At 43.2% G+C, this 24,713-nt stretch overlaps 1 protein-coding gene across 8 annotated transcripts in view; it reads left to right on the forward strand.

The window, feature by feature from the left end:
• The window catches only part of cep295 (centrosomal protein 295), a 201,025-nt gene that overhangs the window by 59,862 nt on the left and 116,450 nt on the right, over positions 1–24,713 (forward strand). For 7 of the 8 annotated variants that reach the window (XR_011961542.1, XR_011961543.1, XM_072577814.1 and 4 more), the window contains exon 14: positions 22,311–23,382. Coding sequence is in view for 6 of the 8 variants with exons in the window: in XM_072577814.1 (XP_072433915.1) it covers positions 22,311–23,382 (1,072 nt within the window). In the remaining 2 variants the exon portion in view is untranslated. The remainder of the gene's footprint in view (positions 1–22,310; positions 23,383–24,713) is intronic. The other variant, XM_072577817.1, reaches the window with a different exon arrangement.

Genomic DNA, 24,713 nt, shown 5'->3' on the forward strand with positions numbered 1-24,713 from the left:
ATTCGTGACACATCTGTAATGTGTTTACCTGGGTCCCCATGTCTCATTGGGCTTCCACCATTTCTATCTTCATTCCATTGAATAATTACACTGCTTTATCACACTTTAGGGGCAATATGGAAGGCTCTCATTTGCCTGCAGTAAAGTCTATTTACCATAAATTTGCCTGTTGCTTTTAATTTATAACATATGTCATATTATAATTTGGTGTTTTCATCTATACTCGTTACAGTGCTGTTTGCTTTTGTCATTGTTTTTGGCCATATGCTTTCTATTTCCTCCATCTAAGTTGTTATTAAGACCAGTGAGCTGTTGAGTCCTCAATGCTGAAACTTGCAGAATGCCTCTAGTGAAACTCTTGCCAATTAGTGGGACGATACTGTGGCCTTTAAGAGGTGTATTTCGCCCTGGTTTCTTTTGGAGGAGAGATTGGGGACCGGTGCCAATGAGAAAATAAACAACTTGTGAAGCCTTGGCTGTATTGTTTTAAAAGTTGAAAACAGAAGCAGCCTTAAGAGTGGTCAAGCTCTCACCCACAGAAGCAAGAGTTTTAATTTTAGCATTCAGCAGTTGTTGCTGGGGTCTTAGCAGGGTTGGAAGCTACAGTAAATCTCCTGGCTGCCAAACTGAGTTTTCTCTTGATGATTTTCCCCTTTGTCTCACATGCAACTCCTGTAGCCTATCTATTTCTTGAAATTGTCTTTTGTTAAGTGTGTGTTTATGGGATGTTGCTATACTGGAACAGTTAATTAGTAATAGTTACTGTATCTATTATTCTGTTAAGTTTTCCAATTGAATTATATTGTTCCAATTCCTTCCTCCTTTTTGCATTTTAACTATAGTAGATGAATAAAGTATATTTTGTTTAAATTGGGTAGTTTTGACCAAAGCATTTGCATCTGGAATGCAGCATTTATATTTAAATTAAAGTAAAGTTAGGATTTGGACTATCTTCTAAATATTTTGAGGGGATTTGGTCTGGTCCATCATAATAGAATATCTGCCCATTATCTCCACTGTCTCCTGTCACAGTCAGTTTAACCAGGTCAAATAAGTTCTCTACATGCAATGATCCATGACTTTCACTAATGGCTCTCTAATGAGAGCCTTTGGTGCCTCTGGAAGTTCATTTAAGTAACATCCATTGACACCTTTCAATGTCTTGCCATTGATCTCCCCTTGCTCCTTCACTTACATTCGCTTGATCTCCTACACAGTTCATCCTCAATCTCCTGTTTTGTCTTCTCATTATCCCTTTCATTCCTCCTCAACATAAGGCATTCAACAATGTTGCACATTGTAGACTGGTTAGCAAGGTTAGATCACATGGAATTCAGGGAGAGCTAGCCATTTGGAGGTCAGGTACAAATCATGAATGGAATAAACCAAAAATCAGAATATTGTACCCAAATGCCTCAATTATCATCTGCCCACCTGTGGCAAGGAATGTGGATCCAGTATTAAACAATTCAGGTCATCTCAGGGGCCCACAGCTCCAGAATAGACAAAAAGTCATCTTTTGTCCTGAGGGATAGTCAGACAGCATAAAAATAGACCCTTCAGTCTAACTCATCCATGCTAACCTATCAATTAAACTGATTACAGTACATCCCATTTGCCAGCATTTGGCCCACATCCCTTTAAACTCTTCATGTTCATATATCTATCTAGATGTCTTTTAAAATGTTGTAACTGTGCCTGCCTCCACCACTACTTCTGGCAGCTCATTTGATATATGCACCACTCTATGTGAAAAAGTTGCCCATAAATCCATTTTAAATCTTGCCCTTCTCAACTTAAACCTATGTCCTCTTGTTTTGGACTCTTCCACCCCAGGGAAAAGACTCCTCTATTTACCCTATTCATACCCCTCATGATTTTACAAACCTCGACAAAGGTACCCCTTCGATGCTCCATGGAAAAAAGCTCCAGCCTACTCAGCCTCTCCCTCAGCTCAAGCTTTCCAATCCTGGCAAGGATTAGTCTTTTCAAGTTTAACAATATCTTTTCATTTAGCAGGGAAACCAGAACCAAATGTGGTATTTTAAAACATCAAAGTCCTGTACAGCTACACACGACGCCCCAACTCTTATGCTCAATGCACCAAACAATGAAGGCAACCACCACCATCATCCTACAACATCTGTGACACCACTTGCAAGGAATGATGCACCTCTAGGCTGCTGTTCGGCAACACTCCCCAGGACCCTAACATTGACTGTAGGAGTCCTGCCATGGTTTGCCTTAACAAAATGCAATTATCTAAATTCAGCTCCATGTGCCACTTCTTGGTCCATTGGCCCATCTGATCAAGGTCCCATCATGTTCTGAGGTAACCTTCTTCACTATCCAGTGCAACACTAATTTTGCTGTCATCTACAAAGTTATTAACCATACTTCTGATATTTATACCCAAATCATTTATATAAATGACTAAAAAAACAATGACCCAGCACTGATCCTTGTGGCATACTGATTAGATTAGATTTAGATTACATTATAGTGTGGAAACAGGCCCTTCGGCCCAACAAGTCCACACTGACCCGCCGAAGCGTAACCCACCCATACCCCTTACCTAACACTACGGGCAATTTAGCATAGCCAATTCACCTAGCCTGCACATCTTTGGACTGGGGACAAACTGGATGTTTAAGAAGGAAATCGAAGGGAAAGTTAGAACAAGGGAAGTCAAGAAAGACAACTATCAATGAGGCAGAAAACTCAGAAAGGGATCATGCTGTAAGGTTGAGTGAAATAGGAGTTGATGGGAAGGGTGAGGGCAATAACAAATTAAAAATATTATACATGATGCACGAAGCGTTAGAAATAAGATGGATGAGCTTGAGGCTCTTTTGGAAATTGGCAGATACGATATTGTGGGGATAACTGCGACGTGGCTTCAAGTGGACAGGGCCTGGGAAATGAATATTCAAGGCTACATGTACTATCGTAAGGACAGACTGACAGGCAGAGGGAATGGGGTGGCCATGTTGGTAAGTGATGATATTCAGTCCCTTGCGCGGGGGGACCTAGAATCAGGGGATGTAGAGTCAGTGTGCATAGAGCTGAGAAATACAAAGGGTAAAAAGACCCTCTTGGGGGTCATCTCCAGGCCCCCAAACAGTAGTCTGGATGTCGGATGTAAGTCGAATCAGGAGCTGAAATTGGCCTGTCGCACAGATGTTACTACAGTTGTTATGGGGGATTTCAACATGCAGGTAGACTGGGAGAATCAGGATGGTATTGGACCTCAAGAAAGACTTTGTGGAGTGCTTCAGAGATGGCTTCTTAGAACAGTTGGTGTTGGAGCCGACCAGGGAGAAGGCAATTCTGGATCTGGTATTGTGCAACAAACCAGAATTGGTCAGGGACCTCGAAGTGAAGGAGCCATTGGGAAGTAGTGACCATAATACAATAAGCTTCATTCTGCAATTTGAGAGAGAGAGGATACAATCCAAAGTGACAATATTTCTGTTGAATAAAGGGAAATATGGAGCTATGAGGGAGGAGCTGGCCAAAGTTCAATGGTGCAATACCTTAGCAAGGATGACAGTGGAGGAACAATGGCAGATATATCTGTGTATAATGCAGAAGTTGCAGGATCAGTTCATTCCAAAAAGGAAGAAAGAAATGCCTCCTAGGAGGAGGCATGGGTGGCCATGGCTGACGAGGGAAGTTAAGAAACATATAAAATTAAAAGAGAAAAAGTATAAGATAGCAAAGATAAGTGGGAAAACTGAGGACTGGGAAGCTTTTAAAGAACAACAGAGGATTACTAAGAAGGAAATATGCAGAGAAAAAATGAGGTACGAAGGTAAACTGGCTAATAATATAAAGGAGGATAGTAAAAGCTTTTTTAGTTATGTGAAAGGCAAACAAATGGTTAAGACTAAAATTGGGCCCTTGAAGACAGAAATGGAATATATTACAGGGAACAAAGAAATGGCAGCAGAATTGAATTGGTACTTCAGATCTGTGTTCACTGGGGAAGACACAAGCAATCTCCCTGAGGTAACAGTGGCTGAAGGACCCGCACTTAGGGGAATTTATATTTGCCAGGAATTGGTGTTGGAGAGGCTGTTGGGTCTGAAGGTTGATAAGTCCCCGGGGCCTGATGGTCTACATCCCAGGGTACTGAAGGAGGTGGCTCAAGAAATCGTGGATGCATTGGTGATTATTTTCCAGAGTTCGATAGATTTGGGATCCGTTCCTGCGGATTGGAGGGTGGCTAATGTTGTACCACTTTTTAAGAAAGGTGGGAGAGAAAGCAGGAAATTATAGACCAGTTAGTCTGACCTCCAGTGGTGGGAAAGATGCTGGAGTCTATTATAAAGGATGAAATTACGACACATCTGGATAGTAGTAACAGGATAGGTCAGAGTCAGCATGGATTTATGAAGGGGAAATCATGCTTGACTAATCTTCTGGAATTTTTTGAGGATGTAACTCTGAAGATGGACGAGGGAGATCCAGTAGATGTCGTGTACCTGGACTTTCGGAAAGCTTTTGATAAAGTCCCACATAGGAGGTTAGTGAGCAAAGTTAGGGTGCATGGTATTGGGGGCAAAGTACTAACTTGGATTGAAAGTTTGTTGGCTGATAGGAAACAAAGGGTAGTGATAAACAGCTCCATTTCGGAATGGCAGGCAGTGACCAGTGGGGTACCGCAGGGATCAGTACTGGGACCGCAGCTTTTTACAATATATGTTAATGATATAGAAGATGGTATTAGTAATAACATTAGCAAATTTGCTGATGATACTAAGCTGAGTGGCAGGGTGAAATGTGAGGAGGATGTTAGGAGATTACAGGGTGACCTGGACAAGTTAGGTGAGTGGGCAGATGCAGTTTAATGTGGATAAATGTATGGTTATCCACTTTGGTGGCAAGAACAGGAAGGCAGATTACTACCTAAATGGAATCAATTTAGGTAAAGGGGCAGTACAGAGAGATCTGGGTGTTCTTGTACACCAGTCAATGAAGGTAAGCATGCAGGTAGTGAAGAAGGCTAATAGCATGTTGGCCTTCATAACAAGAGGGATTGGGTATAGAAGCAAAGAGGTTCTTCTGCAGTTGTACAGGACCCTGGTGAGACGACACCTGGAGTACTGTGTGCAGTTCTCGTCTCCAAATTTGTGGAAAGACATTCTGGCTATTGAGGGAGTGCAGTGTAGGTTCATGAGGTTAATTCCTGGAATGGCGGGATTATCTTACACTGAAAGACTGGAGCGACTGGGCTTGTATACCCTTGAGTTTAGAAGACTGAGAGGGGATCTGATTGAGACATATAAGATTATGAACGGATTGGACACTCTGGAAGCAGGAAACATGTTTCCGCTGATGGGTGAGTGCCGAACCAGAAGACACAGCTTAAAAATATGGGGTAGACCATTTAGGACAGAGATGAGGAGAAACTTTACCTAGAGGGTGGTGGCTGTGTAGAATGCTCTGCCCCAGAGGGCAGTGGAGGCCCAGTCTCTGGATTCATTTTAAGAAAGAGTTGGATAGAGCACTCAAGGATAGTGGAATCAAGGGTTATGGAGATAAGGCAGGAACAGGATACTGATTAAGGATGATCAGCCATGATCATATTGAATAGTGGTACAGGCTCGAAGGGCAGAATGGCTTACTCCTGCACCTATTGTCTATTATCTTTCACAAGCCTCCAGTCTGAAAAACAACTCTCCACCACCAGCCCCCCTCACTTACCTTCAAGCCAGCATGGTCTGTCAGAGATGCATGAAATGGTTAACATCTTCTTGATCTTTCTCCAATTTGAGCAGTCTTTAGCAACAGGTTCCCCCAAGACAGTCGGGTGTTGTATTTATTTCAGGGAAACTTTGAGAATGTCCGCTGTACAGTGTCCTTGTATTTGTTTGCAGGAAGGCAGATAACATTAGCTCTGTAGATTGACCTTGGTGCTGTTTTGGGGATCTTTCACATCAAAAATTATTTTTCCTCAATTGCCAGGCTGCGCTAGCATATTGGTAAAAATGTTCAGTTTCATCATTGATGCCTTTCTTCCTGATTTGCCATGTATCTTGATAATTGGGCAAGAGTGTTTATTCAGTAAGAGCAGGCTGTAGAAGATCTTTTTGACTTCAGGATGTTTAACCTAAAGCCCATTCTTTTAATATACTCTTTGTGAGCGCATCTAGTTTTAAGTTTGACCTCTGAGTACGCATGCAAGTAAGCATTATCAGCATGCTGCTGCTCAATGACCGAGGTTGGTCTGATTTTGGTTCTGGAATGAAAATGACAAAAGTTGAAACAGTTGCCCATCCTGTTGAGGAGGTAGTTGAGGATTCTTGTAGTGACCATCTCTGGGACAGACAGGAGTGATAGAACACAATCACTTAGTCTCACTTTTCAAAGGTGGCCAAAATTATAGTGTCCCCGATTATTCTGACATGCTCATCTCCTTTTGGATGAGAGGGTTGAGATCTTGGATTCATGTCTAGATTGGTTCTCCTGTGTGTTTTTGTATTTTTGAGTATATTATGCTTGTTAGCCTTTTTGGTTCTCAGCTAGCAGATAATCTTTGCAAACTTGTTGGGCTGGGGTTGTTCTGAAATGGTGATGAGTAGCATGCTCTGGAATATGATTGAGGGCACATGTTGAGGGCTAGGTCTTTGTTGAGGGCATCCATGAAGTGCTTCCTTCCAGAGAGTACTGAACTGCCTCTCTGTTCTTGATAAGTGCCACTCCCTTCAGTGAGGCAGGTCCTTTGGATGCTTCCACTACCCAACGTTTTCAATCTAGTTCATCTGGTGTGACCCTCATTGTAAATTCATCATGGCAACAAACACATCGACCTGGATCCAATATACCGGCCACTGCAGCGGGCAGCTGGAACTGACAACCGGAAGCGGCAGAGACAAACCACTATAAATGCCGGAGGAAACATCACAGAAGTGCTTCACAGGAGGCTCCCAAGCACTGAGGATGTCACCTAGACAGGGGACGAAACGTTTGCAACACAAATTCCCAGCTCGGTGAACAGAACCACAACAACGAGCACCCGAGCTACAAATCTTCTCCCACACTTTGAATGTGAATAGAGGGGCATGAACTGCGTGGAGACAAAAGGTTTTTAGTTTAGAAAGATGTCATATGTCAGCGCAAGTTTGGTGGGCTGAAGGGCCTGTTCCTATGCTGTACTGTTCTCTATTTGTTCTTTATACTCCATTTCTTTAGCAGTAAATGCTAAAATTCCATTTGCCTTCCTTTATTGCCTGCTGTACCTGTATACTAGCCTTCTGCAACTCATGCACACAGGCATCTAGATCCCTACATGAAAGCATTTTAAAGTTTCTTGTGTTAGATAATTTGCCAATGTATTCTTCCAACGAAAATTAGTAACCTAATACATTTAAATGCCATCTGCCCCATTATAGCCAATTCACCTAATAAATTTCTTCCTCCTTCATTGGAATGTACTTTCCCACCTACTTTAGTATCACCTGCAAATTTAGCTGTGGTATATTTTATCTCTGCATTTAAGTCATTAATATAGATTGTAAATAGTTGGGGCCCAAGGACTGAAACTTTTGGCACCTCGCTAATAACATCTTGCCAACCAGAAAAAGATCGATTTATCCCAGCCTTCTAACATAATATGAAAGCCAAGAACTGGAATAGAATATTCAGGCCCTTGAATCTGCTATTGGTGATCTTGAGGATGAAATTTAAGTTCTCAACTAATCAGATCAGATATGATTTAGCCAGAGTGGACTGGGGGTAGATACTGGCCTATCAATGATTCAGTGTACAGATGCTATAGGAAGGATAGATGGTGAGGCAAGAGAGATTATTTCTGAAGGATCATCCAGTGAGGTCATATGGGTCAAACTGAGAAATAAGGGGGTGATCACTTTGATGGGATTGTACTATAGGATCCCCAATAGTCAGTACAAAATTGAAGAGTATAAATGAAGGCAGATGATAGACAGCTGTAAGAATAAAAGGATTGTAACAGGAAGGGATTTTAGCGTTCCAAACATAGACTGGGACTGCCATAATGTTAAAGGCTTGAAGGGGGAGGAATTTAATTGTGTTCAAGAAAATTTTTTTGAATCAATATGTAGATGGCCCTACTAGACAAGAGGTAAAACATGACCTTCTCTTGGAAAGTGAGGTAGGCCAAGTGACTCAGGTGTTTGCAGGGGAGCACTTTGGGACCAGTGACCATAATTCTATTAGGTTTAAAATAGTTATGGGAAAGGATAGGTCTGCTTCACAAGTTAAAAGTTCTAAACTGGGACATGGCCAATTTAGATGAGATTAGAGAGGAACTTTCAAAAGTTGATTTGTTTGCAAGTAAAGGGAGTCTGGCAAATGGGAGGCTTTGAAAAACAAGATAACTAGTCTTCAAGGCCAGCTTCTTCCTGTTACTATGAAAGGCAAGGCTGGTAGGAGTTGGGAACTCTGGATACTTGGAGATATTGAGGTTCTTGTCAAGAAAGGGAGGAGGCATATGTCAGGTATTGGTAGCTGGGATCAAGTGAGTCCCTTAAAGAGAATAGAGGGTGTTAGAGTATACTGAAGAGAAAATCAAGAAGGCAAAAGGGGTACTTAGCTTTGGCAGATAAGGTAAAGGAGAATCCAAAGAAATTCTAAAAGTATATTAAGGGCAACACAATAAATAGGGCTCTTAAAGATCATTGAGGCCAACTGACTGGAACCACAGGAGTTAGGTGAGATTCTAAATATTTCTCATCAATACTTAGGAGAAAGACGTGGAAGCTAGGGTACTTGGAAGTAGATAGTAATATGTTGAAAAGAATCTGCATTACAAGAGAAGAGTGGCTGGAGGTCTTAAAACACAGAAAAGTAAGTAAATATTTGAAGTGTATCGGAGGACGGTGTGGGAAAACTAGGAAAGAAATTGTGGGTCCCCAAATGGAGATATTTGTATCACCAACAGCCACAGGCAAGGTGCCAGAAGGCTCATGTGCCATTATTGAAGAAAGGCTGCAAGGAAAAGCCAGGGAATTGCAGACTGGTATGCCTGATGTCAGTACGTACATTGTTGGAGGGGATTCTGAAATACAGGATCTGCGGCCTGTGAAAAGGCAAGGACTTATTAGAGATGGTCAACGTGGTTTTGTGTGGAAAATTGTCTCTCTCAAACTAGATTGAGATTTTTGAAGAGGTGACCAAGAAGGTAGAAGGTAGCAAGGCTTTCGACATGGCACTGCATGGTAGACTGGTTAGTAAGGTGAGATCACATGGGATCTCGGGAGAGCTAGCCAAATGAATACAAAATTGGCTTGATAGGAAACAGAGGATGGTAGTAGAGGGTAGTTGTTCATACTGGAGGCCTGTGACCAGTGGTGTGCTGCAAAAATCGGTGCGAGGTCCACTGTTGTTCGTGATTCATATAATTGATTTGGATGAGAATATTGGAGATCTGGTTAGTAATTGTGCGGATGACACCAAAGTTGGTGGTATAATACACAACGAAGAGGTTTATCGAAGAGTACAAAGGGGATCTTGATCAATTAGGCTATTGGATCGAGAAATGGCAGAAGGAGTTTAAGTCACTTAAACCTGACATATTGCATTTTGATAAGACAAACCAGGGTAAGACATGCACCATTAGTGGTAGGGCTTTGGAGAGTGTTTGAGCAGTGAGGCTGAGGGATACAGGTACGTAGTTTCATAAGTGATGTCACGGGTAGACAGGTGGTGCAGAAGGCATTTGACACGCTTGCTTTCGTTGATCAGAGCATTGAGTACAAGAGGTGGAATGTCATATTACAGCTGTACAAGCGATTGATAAGGCCACATTTAGATTACTGTTTACAATTCTTCTGGTCAGGAGAAAGTGAGGACTGCAGATGCTGGACATCAGAGTTGTGTGTGGTGCTGGAAAAAGCACAGTGGGTCAGGCAGCATCTGAGGAGCAGGAGAATCGACATTTCCTGATGAAGGGCTTATGCCCAAAACGTTGCTTCTCCTGCTCCTTGAATGCTGTCTGACCTGCTGTGCTTTTTCCAGCACCACACTCTCCACTACAATTCTGGTTACCCAGCTAGAGGAACGATGTTATTAAACTGGGAAGAGTACAAAAAGATTTGCAAGGATGTTATAGCGACTGGAAGGTTTGAGTTCTAAGAAGAACCTGGATAGGCTGGGACCTTTTTTTTCTCTGGAGTGTAGAAGTCTATTATATCATGCAGGGCATAGATAAGGTGAATAGCCAGGCTCTCTTTCCCAAGGTAGGGGAGTCCAAAATTGAGGGAATAGGTGTAGGTTGAGAGGGGAAAGATTTGACCAGGACCTGAGGGGTAACTTTTTCACACAGATGGTGCATACATCGATCAAGCTGCCAGTGGAAGTGGTAGAGGTGGGTAAAATTACAACATATAAAAACATTTGGACAGGTATCTGAATAGGAAAAATCTAGAGGGATATGGGCCACATGCAGACAAGTGAAACTATTAAGTGTAAGAAACCTGGTTGGCATGGATGGGTTGGGTTAAAGGATCTGTTTCTGTGCTATATACCTCTGACTTTCAGACAAACCTGTCTTGGGACAGTACACATTCAAGAAGGAAATGTGGAGAGTTCAGAACCAAGATGTTCCAATAGGGGAAAAAAGGTGGGGCCACCAAATCCTAATAATCTTGCATATGAAAAGATATACAGCATTGGATTTAGAAAATAAGGGAGGCTTATGGCAGATATTGAGGGCTGAAAACCGTACAAACCCTAGAGTTTACAGAATGTTAAAGGGAGATTAGGCAAGCTAAAAGAGATTATGAAAGAATGGTAGATAAAGTAAAGGAAGCTCCTCAATTATTCAAGTACATCAAGGTTAAAAAGATAATGAAACAAAGAGTAGGACCTATTAAGGACCACAGTGGTAATTTGTGTGTCGACAGACAGAGGAGGTAGGTGGAATTCTAAATAATTTGTCTGAGCTCTCACTTATGAGAGGGATGATGTGGACAGAGGGATTGGGGAGGTGGTCTATGATACAATTAAAGAAGTGAGCGTAGACAAAAAGGAGGTTTTGAGTTGTCTGTCAGGACTAAGAAGGCTAACTTTCCAGGTCAGATAAAATGTATCCCAGGTTTTGAATGAATTAAAGAAGGTGTTGTGGGGAAAATCGCCAGTCTGAGTCAGAATCAGGGTTCAATGACAGAGTTTATTGCATACGGAAATGCTGGAGGTCTGGGAAGAGAGACACCAACAGCACAGCAGTCAGCTGCAAGTCTTCTGTTGCGACATGTTTATACATCTTGTGATACAATAGGTCAGTGATGAGATTATTGTCTTTGTACATGGTTTGTTTATAGTAATCATTACTGAATCATTGTTTAATTTGTTAATTTCTGTGCGGTCGATGTCCGTTCCGGTGTAAGCAATGTCAGTTTCAATGCCTGCATGGAAATCCATGGCTGTAGTAGTAGGCACTAATCTCCCTTCCTGAGAAGGGCAATTACTGCAGCCCTGGCCATTGACATTTCATACTGAGTCTGTATCAAGTCGTTAGCATTTCTGTAAGAGGTGCTGGCTGGACCCGGATGTTTTGGCAGGCAGTATTTGTTACGTTTGTATTCTCTTTCCTCCACCCGTCTTAAACTAATCAAGTGTATTGTGCTGGCATTCTGGTGGCTTCAGGCAGTGTCTGTATCTGCTCTGTTGTTTCTGTCCATGTTGTGATCTGGCCAGGTGCCAGGTTGGCCAACTGATGGCTCGGTGGCCATCTTGTGAGTCCATGTGCCTAGTGTCACCCTGCCCCGTGCCATCTCCCTCTTCACTCTCCCTTTTTGGTCAAGGAAGCGATTTCGGAGATCTCCCTCAGACCACCCAATTTACATGTAGAGGTAGGTCACCTGTAGGAGCTCCTCCTCCCGAGGGGGTATTATGGAGTGCCAGTTTCATTGGGGGCTCTTCCGTGGTGACACTTACTGCTGGCACAGTCCTTGTCAGTAGGGTCATGCAGCAGAGCTTTAAACATCTGAGGCCCACACAGCATACTAGCATGAGTGCAATGAGGAAAACTACCCCATGTGCCAAATAGGGTCCTCAAGATTTACCTAGCAATCAACTTAGCCAGTTGTCTGTAATTCTGGCTCCCAGTCGAAAACTGTCCAGCTGGTCTCAGATATGTTTGGCTTCTGTAATATTATAAAAGGCATCAATAATATGGGTAATACAATTGTCACCAATAATTGTGCAAACTCCCCCTTGCTGTGCTAACTGACAATCCACCGCGTAACGTGTCTGCTGTGTGTAGAGTCTGGGTTCAGCCAGTTCTGTGTTAATTGCTTCCAGAGCTTTCGAGGTTCTGTTGCGGAGGATAGTCAGGCCACATACAAGATAATTTTCTGTTTCTGATGCTGACGACCCCTATTTTTTCCTCCCCACCTCTTTCCTCCCCCACCCCCCAAATAGAGATCCCAGGAATCCCTGGTTTGGGTGCGGGGAATGGGGAGGGGAGTCTGCTAATCAGCGCAAATCTCTTGGTGCGGGCCGCTATCCTTCTCCGAATATGTCCCCTGCTGGGGCAAGGTACTGTAAAGGGCACATTTGTCCCTGCTGCGAACAGGTTTGGGGTGTCTGTCATGTAAGTCTCTCTAATTAGGAAAACAAATCCCATTGCCGCTCAGTAACAGACCATTGTTCTGCCTTTCTGTACACCCATGTCACCCCAATCCCTCTTGCTGGTAAGTATTGAATGAGTATGTCCATGTGGCAGAGCTGACATGGGTGCCATTGCACTGACCACATACGAACTGTCTGCTGGCGGTCACATTAAAGCATGCCTGCTCGCTGCAGGTACAGATAAACTGTCCCCTAGTGACCGTATGCTGCTGATAAGTGCACTGAGTCTGGATGCATGAGTCTTTTTTGGGAACCAGGCATAAACGCATCCCCAACTCTGCCTATGAAACTGAGTGGATAGTTACCGGGTTTTGAATGGGTCTTCCCTTCAACAGGCTGGGATCCCCAGCCCCACGGGCCAGTGGTCCTGTTCAGCTGCACACATCTCCCTTGGAATCCCTGCTTGTATTTGTCTTGTGGTTAAAGATAAAGATATCAGAAAAAGATATGTCTTTGTTGAAAGGTGCAGTCTTACTCCTGTGTGGCTTGTTCCATTGTGTTTTCAGTACTTTTCCTGGGATGATTGTCAGTCTTGTTCAACTTTGCTGTTTGCACCTGAGGATTGGTCAATTACGTTAGTTCGGTTGCAGGAGTCTTTAAACTGTTTTAGTTGGGTCCACTGCTTCCATGTTCCTTTCCCTTTAATATCCAGGCAGACACAGGTATCCCCACTTATCACCACATTGTATGGCCCATTCCATTTTGGGGCAAAGCCTGGTTTGTCAGGCAATGCTCTGACTAGGACGCGGCTTCCTGCTGCTGGGACCTCAGGAAAGATATTGAGTTCCCCTGTCTTGTTCCGTTTGTCAATTGCAGATTTCCGCATCCCTTTCAATTGGGTGCTTAATTCTATGACACATCGCCGAATGCTGTCTTTTAGTGACCCTCATCAGTACCACTTGTGGTTATTGTCTCTGGCAATTGCATTGTTCGCCCGGTCATTAATTCATATGGTGTTAGCCGGTTGCCTGATTTGTAGTGGCTGTTAATTTCTTCAGTATGGTTGGCAGCACCTCAGCCAATGTTCTGCCTGAGGCTTGCATAGCCTTTCCTAAAGCATTTTTCAGCATTCTATTCATTCTGTCTAGTATCCCTGAGCTCTGGGGATGACAGTGAATGTGACATTTCTGTCAAATGCCGAGCATCCAGTCTTCATGACTCTTCCTGTAAAGTGTGTTCCTTGATCGGAGTCTATCTGGAGGGCTACCTATCCTCCCCCACCTAGAGAATGCCTCCTCTTGTGGCGACAGTGGTTGCCATGCAGCTTTTGGTCAGGAATGCTTCTACCCACCAGGTGAATTGGTCTATGATGACCAGGTAGTACATTTTCCCATGGGAAGGTGGTAGTGGCCCCCTAAAATCTATCAGAAGGTGCTCCCAAGGTCCCCTGGGTCTGGGCTGGTGTCCCATCCTAATTTTTATGTGTCTCCCTGGGTTATGTTGTGTATAACCCTTGTGTTTGTGGGCGGCACAGTGGTTAGCACTGCTGCCTCACAGTGCCAGCGGTCCGGGTTCAATTGTCTGTGTGGAGTTTGCACATTCTCCCTGTGTCTGCGTGGGTTTCCTCCGGGTGCTCCGGTTTCTTCCCACAGTCCAAAAAATGTGCAGGTTAGGTAAATTGGCCATGCTAAATTGTCCATAGTGTTAGGTGAAGGGCTAAATGTAGGGGAATGGGTCTGGGTGGGTTGCGCTTTGGCGGATCAGTGTGGACTTGGGCCGAAGGGCCTGTTTCCACACTGTAAGTAATCTAATCGAAGTAATCTAATCTAATAAGGCATGCACCTGCGGCAGTACTTGGCCTCATCTGTTCCCATTCCCTTCCACCACTACTGTCTCTTGGCTTGCTACCATGGCCTCTCTACCTGTATGGAAGAGCCTATGGTGTAGTTCAAGCAATGTGCTTTGTATACATGCTGGTGCTATCACCTTGTCTGCTTGCCTCCAGACACCATCCTCTCCTTTGAATGCCCCCTTGTTCCCATTGTTCTTTCTCTTCCTGCAGTGTATCCTCCTGTAACTGCTGAATTTGGATAGCGTCCTTTTCTAATTCACTAGTGGCTATTGCAATCTCATTAATGTCTTGTTCTAGGGCTTTGAGCTGCTCTGTCTGCTGCTTGGTTTCCTTTGAATAAGAGCCAATTTGGGCTTTTTTGATGGGCCTTTATTTTTATTATTGCAGCCTCTTTTGGCTGTTCACTGGCACACAGTTGTGCCTGAATTCTTAATCGGTGTCTGATAGGGGTTCCCCTTGCAGTGACAAACCCTCTTCTACCCCATGCCACCATGTAGTCATGGACTACACTGAAGGCATATTAACTGTCCGTACATATATTCACGGTTTTTCCTTTCGCTAGTTCGTGTTTTAGTGAGTGCTACCAGTTTCGCTACCTGTGCGGACTGACTTTCATCAATCCTCCCAGACAGAACTGTTTCAAATTTATCATTTGCCACAGCCCATCCTGTTCGGGGCGACTCTGCTACGTATTTTCGTGACCCATTCACGAAGAGGGTCTCCTTGGCTGTGTCTAGGGGGTATCTTTTACTTGCCCCCTATCCTCATCCCCATCTATATCGCCGCAGTTGTGCAGTTCCCCTGTCTGGAATTCCCTCAGCTGGGTTTTCTCCCATGTCCCTGACTATTGGCACGGACTGACTTGGGGATAAAAGAGCCTTCTCATATTGGAAATGGCCCTCAGTTTTCCTGTGTTTAGCATCTCTACTAGGGTGTGTTTACTGTGGAGGATGACATTCCCTGTCATTACTATGGGCTCGCTAACCCTTACAGCCCAAGCAGCACAGTCTAAGGCTGCTATGCACCTGGGCAACTTGGTGACTACTGGCCCTTCTATTGTTGTGTCGTATCCTACAGGCCTTCTCATGCTACCGTGGTCTTGGGTGACCACTGTGGAGTAAAATCCTCCTTTGTTACTACAGTGGATGTGAAAATCCTTGCTGGGGTCTGGCAGCCCTAGTCCGGGGGCTGATTTGAGTTGAGTCTTAAGTTGATTGTATGCCTCCTCCTGTTCTGGCCCCCAGATTACAGGTTCTAAGGTGGGTTTGCCTGCTTTAATTCAGATCGGTTCAGCCAATTTTGCAAATTCTGGTATGACGTCCAACTGTAGCTGAATAGCCCCATGCCTTTCTTGACTCCCCTGACTGTGGAAGGTCGAGGCATCTGTTGGATTGCCTTCTTGTGGTCGCTGGGCATTTCTTTGAATCCCTGGGATATGAGGTGTCCCAGGTATAAGACTTGTGTTCTGCCAATTTGTGCCTTTTGTGGGATTGACTTTTAACCCTGCAGTTGCCAATTCCTGCAATACTAGTCCTAAAGCTTCCTGGTGTCCTGGCCCAGACTCTGAGGCAATTAGGATGTCATCTCCATAATGGAGGGCAGTGCTACTTTCTGGTAAATCTACTCTTTAAGTTGTTGCTCGTCACCCTGTGAAAAATAGTGGGGCTGTTGTGGAACCCTTGTGGCAGGTGAGTCCACATGTACTGCCTGTTCCTTTACTGTAAAAGCAAATTTGTTCTGGAACTTGGGGTATAATGGGATAGACCAGAACCTTTGGCTATGTCTAAAACCGTAAAAATCTTCTACTTGGGGGCCAAGTCATTTAAAATGGTGGGGGGTCTGCTGCAATGGGATATAATTTAGGGGTGAGCTTATTTAGTCCTGTATAATCAATGGTGAGCCTGTAGCTCCTGTCAGGCTTTATTACTGGCCAAGTTGGGGAATTAGTTGTACTTGCGGTTTCTTTCAAGATAACTTGTTTCACTAGTCCTTGCACTATCTTTACAACTGCTTGTTCGGGTTTTATTGGGTATTGTTGGTGGGGCTTATGCTCCTGCTGGACAGTTTCATAAGAGGGGAGACAGTATATTTCTGTCTCCTCTCGCATTTTCCCTAATGTGAATTCTGTCTTCCAGTTCTCAAACTTGGTCCTGGTCCTTTCCCCTCCTAATTGTGGGAGCAGTCACTTGTTCAATTCGGCTGGCTAATTGGTGCACTAACATTACTCCTATCTTTTTAGTTTTATTCTGTTTCTCTTATCTATCCACTCTCTCTGTGCAAATGTCTTGGATGGATCCCAACCATTCTTCTTCTTTTGCTCTCAGTCTGTCTGTCTGTGTCTGTCTGTCTGTCTTGTACCTCTGAATAAGGGAACCTGCAGTATCCCTTTTAAAGCTTTGATCTGCCATTTAGCAGATTGTGTACCCCTGAATACTGCCAACAGTAAGGTGTTCCTAATCCAGTGAGGACTTCTCTACTGTCCGGTCAATAATACTGTCCCAGCACTGTCCATACGGCCGTAGCAGCCTCTGAGCAAGGTGTGCTCTCTACTGGTGGGACTCCTCTGTCCTCCTGGCCATCACTACTAGTTGGTAACTACCAGTTGGCTGGGAATGCTGGCTCAATAGGTGTGCTCTCTACCAGTGGGACTCCCGGCCACCTCTACTGACCCAACGCCTCCCGATAGGCCCAGAAACCTACCTCTCGCCTGGTGTGCGTTTTCCAGTGGGACTCTTTACCATCCCTGCCACCACAACTATTCAAGCTCTGTTGTTCTACTACGGACTGACAGGGTATCATGGTTACTCAGTGTCCACGCTACCCACCCTGGTAACATGTGCTCCACTGAGGTTTGGCTCTTCGTCAAAGTGATCAGCTCTTCTTTCTCACCACGTTGGTAGTTACAAGTACAGACAGCATCCAACTTTTAATTTAAACTCTAATGGACTCTGCATTATTCGCCCCTATAGAATTCAGTGTAAGCTGACTTTGCCACTTGTGCTTCACAACCCCTAGTGCCCTTGGCCCATCAATTCCCACTTCAAATCACAACCTTTGTGTTTGGGGGGGTGTCACCCTACCCCACCCCGTGCCATCACCCTCTTCAGAGGAAATAGCAAGGGGACTTGCAAAAACTTTCAATTCCTGTCTGGTTACAGAAACTGTGCCAATGTGGTACTATTATTCAGGAAAGGAGTAAGGGATACACTAGGAAACTACAGGCCAACTAATCTAATCTAATCCTTGGAGGTGTGGAAAGTGTTCAAAGGAATTCGGAGGGACTGAATTAATATGCAATTGAAGTTTCAGGGATTAATAAGAGTCAGCATGGTTTTGTTAAGCAAGGTCATGTCTGACTAACTTGCATGAATCCTTCAAAGAGATGACCAGGTTTGTATATGATTGAACTTTGAACTTTGATAATGTGCTGCATGGGAGACTGATAGCAAAGTTGAGCGTCCATGGGATATGAGGGAATCGACCAATTGGATCCACAATTGGCTGAATGGCAGGAAGAAGAGGGTGATGCTTGAAAAGTGTTTTTCTGGTTGAAAGTGTGTCTAGGAGGATCCAATGGGGCCAATGTTGATGCCCTTGCTGTTTGTTTTAAACTAGAATGAGGAGTGTTTATCAAGTTTGTGGTTAATATGAAAATTGGTAGTGTGGTAAATAGTGAGGAAAATAGTCTTAAAAGGATTTGGATGGATTGGTTAGATGAGGCTGAACAAAAATACTGCTCTGAAGGAGGGTAACTGGATCTGAAATGTTACCTCTGCTTTCTATCCACAGACGCTGATGTACTGGCTGAGCTTTCCCAGCATTTTCTTTTTTGTTAGATGGGCTGATCAGTGGCAAATTAAATTAATACAGATTAATGTGACAAATGGCAGGACAAATGAGGCAAGGGAATAAATGATGAACAATCCCACCCTGGGAAGCACCAAGGATCAGACAGACCATGGTGTGCACGTATGCTGCTCCTTTAAGGTATCACACCTCCAGTACATGAAAAAGATAGATGGGTTACAGTCAGTGACGGAAAGGGAACTAGCAGGGATTGCAGAGACTCCCTGTGGCTGTTCCCCTCAATAACAAGTATACCATTTTGTATACTGTTGGGGTGGACGACTTACCATGGGTAAGCTGTGGGGTACAGGTCTCTGGCACAGAGTCTGCCATTGTTGCTCCAGAAGAGAAAGGGGGAGTGGAGTAGAGCATTAGTTATTGGGCACTCCGTAGTTAGGGGGAACAGATAGGAGATTCTGTGGGAACGAGAGACTCGTGGTTGATGTGTTGCCTCCCAGCTGCCAGAATCTGTGATGTCTCTGATCATATTCTCAGGATCCACATAGGCACCAATGACATAGGTAGGAAAAGGGATGGGGATGTTGGTAAAAAATTCAAGGAGTTACGGTGGAAGCTTGGAGCTAGAACAAAAGAGTTGTTATCTCTACTTTGTTATCTGTGCCACATACTAGCAAGGAATAGGGAGAGAGAGGTGTTGAACACTTATACAAAAATGTTGCAGGAAGAGAGATTCAGATACCTGGATAATTGGGGCTCATTCTGGAGTAGGTGGGATCTTGACAAACAGAATGGTCTACACCTGAACCAAAGGGGTACCAGTATCCTGGGGGGAAATTTGCTAATGCTGTTCAATAGGATTTAAACTAATCCAGTAGAGAGTTGGGAACCTAAATTGTAGCTCCGGTGTACAGGAAGTTGAGAACAGTGAGGTTATGAAAAAGGTTTCCAAGTCACAGGAGTGTACCAGCGGGCAGGAAGGTGGTTTAAAGTGTGGCTACTTCAATGCCAGAAGCGTCCAGAATAAGGTGGGTGAACTTGCAGCATGGGTTGGTACCTGAGACTTCAATGTTGTGGCCATTTCGGAGACATGGATAGAGCAGGACAGGAATCGTTGTTGCAAGTTCCGGGGTTTAGATGTTTCAGTAAGAACAGAGAAGGTGGTAAAAGAAGTGGAGGTGTGGCATTGTTAGTCAAGAACAGTATTACTGTGCCAGAAAGGACATTGATGAGGACACTTCTGCTGAGGTTAGAAACCAGGAAGGAGAGGTCACCCTATTGGGAGTTTTCTATAGGCCACCGAATAGTTCCAGAGATGTAGAGGAAGGGATAGTACAGACGATTCTGAACAGGATTGAAAGTAACAAGTTAGTTGTCATGGGGGCTTTAACTTTTCAAATATTAATTGGAAACATTATAGTTTGAGTTCTTTTAGATTGGTCAGTTTTTGTCCAATGTCAGGAGGGTTTCCTGACACAGTATGTAGATAGGCCAACAAGAGACAAGGCAACATTGGATTTGGGACTGGGTAATGATCCAGGCCAGATGTTAGATTTGGAGGTAGCTGAGCACTTGGTGATAGTGGCCACAATTCATTATGCTTACTTTAGTGATGAAAAGGGATAGGTATACAGTGCAGGGCAAGAGCTATAGCTGGGGGAAAGGCAAATATAATGCCATTAGATTAAATTTAGGATGCATTGGATGGGGAAAGAAACTACAGGGGATGGGAACAACTGAAATGTGGAGCTTGCTCAAGGAACAGCTACTGCTTGTCCTTGATAACTATGCACCTGTCAGGCAGGGAGGTTTTGGTCGAGCAACGGAACCATGGTTTACTAAAGATGTTGAATCTCTTGTCAAGGGGAGGAAAAAGGCTTATGTAAAGGCGTGACGTGAAGGTTCAATTGAGAAGGTGACGTGAAGGTGCTTGAGAGCTCCAGGTTAACTGGGCAGGACCTAAAGTGAGAGCTAAGAAGAGTCTGGAGGGGACATGAGAAGTCTTTGGCAGATAGGGTCAAGGAAAACCTTAAAGTTTTCTATAGGTGTCAGGAATAAAAGAATGACCAGAATAAGATTAGGGCCAGTCAAGGACAGTAGTGGGAAGTTGTGCGTGAAGTCCGAGGAGGTAGAAGAAGCGCTAAATTAATATTTTTTTTTGCTGGTGTTCACACAGGAAAAAGACAATGTTATCGAGGAGAATACAGGCTATTAGACTAGATGATTGACGTTCATAAGGAGGAAATGTTAGCAATTCTGGATGGGATTTATCCTAGGGTTCTCTGGGAGCCAGGAAGGAGATTACAGAGCCTTTCGCTTTGATCTTTATGCCGTCATTGTCTAAAGGAATAGTGCCAGAAGACTGGAAGATAGCAATGTTGTCCCCAAATAGGGGAGTAGGGACAACCCTGGTAATTATAGACCAGCGAGTCTTCCTTTGGTTGTGGTAAAGTGTTGGAAGTGATTAGAAGAGAGGTAATTTATAATCATCTGGAAAGGAATACTTTAATTAGGGGTAATTAATATAGTTTTGTGAAGGGTAGGTTGTGCCTCACAAACCTTATTCAGTTCTTTAAGAATGTGACCAAACAGGTGGATGAGGGTGAAGTGGTGTTTATGAATTTCAGTGAAGTATTTGATCAGGTTCCCCATGGTAGGCTGTTGCAGAAAATATGGAGGCATGGAATTGAGGGTGATTTAGTGGTTTGGATCAAAAATTGGCTAGCTTGAAGAAGACAGAGGTGGTGGTTGAAGGGAAATTTTGGAGTTCGGTTGCTAGTGGTGTACTGCAAGGATGTATTTTCAGGCCACTGCTGTTTGTCATTTTTATAAATGACCTGAATGAGCATGTAGCAGGATGGGTTATAAATTTGCAGATGACACTAGTATCAGTGGAGTTGTGGACAGTGCAGGAGGATGTTGCAGGTTACAGAGGAATCTAGGTAAGCTGCAGAGCTGGGCTGAGATGTGACAAATGGAATTCAATGCAGAGAAGTGTGAGGTGATTCACTTTGGAAGGAGTAATAGGAATGCAGAGTACTGGGCTAATGGTAAGATTCTTAATAGTGTGGATGAGCAGAGATATCTTGGTCTCCATGTGCACAGATCGCTGAAAGTTGCCACCTAGGTTGATAGGGTTGTTAAGAAGACATATGGTGTGTTAGCTTTTATTGGTAGAGGGTTTGAGTTTCAGAGCCATGAGATCATGTTGCAGCTGTACGAAACTCTGGTATGGCCGCATTTGGAGTATTGCATATACTTCTGGTCGCCGCATTAGAAAGGGTGCAGAGGAGATTTACCAAGATATGCGTGCATTGGAGGGAAGGTCTTATGAGGAAAGGCTGAGGGGCTTGAGACTGTTTTTGTTAAAGTGAAGCAGGTTGAGAGGTGACTTATTAGAGGCAGACAAGATGATCGGAGGATTAGATAGGATGAACGGTGAGAGCCCTTCTCTGGTGATGGCTAGCAGAAGGGGGCATACCTTTAAACTGAGGAGTGATAGATAGATAAGCCCTTTCCTGAAGAAGGGCTTATGCCTGAAACGTCGATTCTCCTGCACCTTGGATGCTGCCTGACCTGCTGCGCTTTTCCAGCAACACATTTTTCAGGGTGATAGATATAGGACAGATATCAGAGGTACGTTCTTTACTCAGTAGTAAGGGCATTGAATGTCCTCCCTGCAACTCAGTTCTACATTAAGATGTTTGGAGAGAAAGTTGGAATATGCTGTTGAGAAAGAGAATCAGTCATGTTCATGTTGATTTCTGGAGAAAAAAGGAGCAACAACCAATGGATAGAACAATGGAAAAGCAGAACACCATTTTATAATGTGGAATTTAACCCAGTGCCCTCAATTCGAGGTGAAAGGATAGTCGAACTCAAATTGGTTGGTTAGCTTGAGAAAATTTTAAAACATTGTTTTTGAGTTTTGCTAAGTGAGATCTTGAGTAAGTTAATACAGTTCATCTTTACATTTAGCTTTGAAAGTGGCTATTTCCTTCTTGAGAATAGTAACTTTGCATATTTATTAAGTACTTATGACTCTTTTGTTATTAAAGAAAATGTCGTAAATGTCTTTTTTAACTTTTTTTTTAAGGTTGCATAAAACATCACTGGAAGGAATCAGGAAGCAGCTGGATGAGTATCGATTGAAAAAAGGATGGTCTTTTGTTTCTACTACAGCAAGACACTTGTCTGAACAACAGTTGCCATCTTCTATCAACAATTATGATAAATCTATTGGATCTGAACTCAAAGTTGATGTGACCAGGAATAAGCCTGAAGTGACTTGTGCCCTTTCTGCTCAATATGCTAACTTTGAGAATCGATCTAGAACTCTGTGTCAGAGCCAACCTATAACTGTGCCATTTGTTCACTTGCAACAGACCAAATTGCCATACGAGTTTCCTTGTCAATCGCTACCGGTAAATCAAAGGTTACAAGTACGAGTTGGCACTGTTTGCTTGCCTGAGAGTTCAGAAAATGCTTCTGGTTTTTCACCGAAGGACCAACTTTTAGAAAATTCTACTTTATTCAATTCAGCATTGTTCAAAACTGCCCAGCAAAATACTGCAACTGCTGAATCCACAATTATACAACAACAAAGAGACAGAGTACTTAATGCTGGATCAAATAGTTCTGGAGGCCTTGACCATGTGAATCAGAACCAGTCTGTTGTGTATAATGTTAGCAATAGTGAATCTGATTTGTCAAAATCTAAAATATTTATCATGCCTCATGATGTACTTGAAGTGAATGGTATAGAAGTATCAGAACCTTGTGCTACAACGTCAGGCACAGTTGAGCCACAACAGGGGCTAACAAAAGTAGGATTAATGCAGATGTTGCAAAATCAGTTAAAACCCTTAGAAGGACAACAGGGAACACTAGAACTTTCAGTGAGAACATTGACACACTCTATTCCTTCCTCAACCTTGGCAAAATCAGGTAAAAATTTGAGGGATCAAGAGAGATCATGTGCTGCATCAACCAGTATTCAGGTTCCAAAGGAACATTTAAAAGACTTGCATCAGAGATCGTGTAGACAGAGGGAGAATCTTGTTGCCACGCAAATGTTACAAGAGCAATTCATGCACAGGCAACAACTTTTGAAAAAATCAATGCAAGATCAGCACAACACATCTGAAATTAATTTTGTTGAGAATCAGGTACATATATCTAAGTAATCTTTCCCTAACAGATGTTGTCATATTAGTGGAAAAAGGGTGATTTTGGTATAAAAGTTTCATTTTTATCGTTTCCAGAACCACTTCACTCTAGACTTTACTGCTATTGACATTAAAGTAGCATTTGACTGAGTTGACATATCAAGGAACCTCTAAGTAAAAGTTAAAATCAATGACAATTTAGTAGAAAATATTTTTAGTGACTGAAGTAATACCTTGCACAAAGAAAGGTAGTGAAAGTTTTGGAGGAAAATCTTCAGTCCCAAGATAGTGGTGCAACCTTGGCCCAGTCATCTTCAGCTGCTTCATCAATTACATTTTCTCCAACTAAGGTCAGAAGTGAAGATGTTTGCTTATTGGTCAGTATTCAGTACCATTCACAATTTTTCACATATTGAAGCAGTCCATGACTACAGGCAGCAAGACCTTGATAACATGCAGTTTGGACTGATAAATAGTAAGTAACATTTTGAGCCATGTATCAGTGAATGGCTATCTCCAAACATAGTTTCTGATGTCTTGTGCTGTCCAATGGCATTACCGTTGCTGAATCCCTGACAGTTATGATATGTTGAAAGATGTTACATGAGGTGATTTTCTTTTGGTTTAAGGGATGTACTTGTTGCTGGCAAAGCAAATATTTATTGCCTATCTTCTGATGAATCATCTTGAACCTCACATCCATTACAAGGGATGTAATCTCCATAGCTTGGCTGTTAGGCCAAGTTCCAAGTCTAGGATCGAACATTTTTTTTTGCCTAGCTCCCGTAATTCTGCTTACTGATCATTAGTTCTAATTTCTAGTACAGTAGAATAATCGTGTACTACAGACTACAGGAAATATTGATGGCAAGAGCAGGTCAGAGGCTTCTTGCTGACACTCCAAATCTTTTCCACTGCTGACAGGCATAAGTTGGGAGCATGGTCCTGTCCATATGTGGATGAGTAAAGCTCCAACATTACTGAAGAAGCTCATTATCGTCCAGAGCAAACAGTCCACTTGACTGATACTGAACCACCATCTTAATGTTCAGTGCTTAAACTGTTGGTGCCTTTTGACTGCTTTTGTGTACCATCAACAAGATGCACTGCAGTGACTCACCAAGGTTTCTTTGAGAACTTTTTCCAAACTTTTAGCATCCATCTGAGAAAATAAAACCAGAGGGTACATGCAAACATACCTGTTCCCCATGTCATATAATCTTGATCTGGAAATAATTAGTTATTCCTTCATTGTTACTGTGTCAAAGTCCTTCAGTTCACAACCTAACAATAATCAGAGTATATCTTGACTAGACAGACTGCACAACCAT

The sequence above is a fragment of the Chiloscyllium punctatum genome, chromosome 9 (assembly GCF_047496795.1).
Source record: "Chiloscyllium punctatum isolate Juve2018m chromosome 9, sChiPun1.3, whole genome shotgun sequence".
NCBI lineage: Eukaryota > Metazoa > Chordata > Chondrichthyes > Orectolobiformes > Hemiscylliidae > Chiloscyllium > Chiloscyllium punctatum.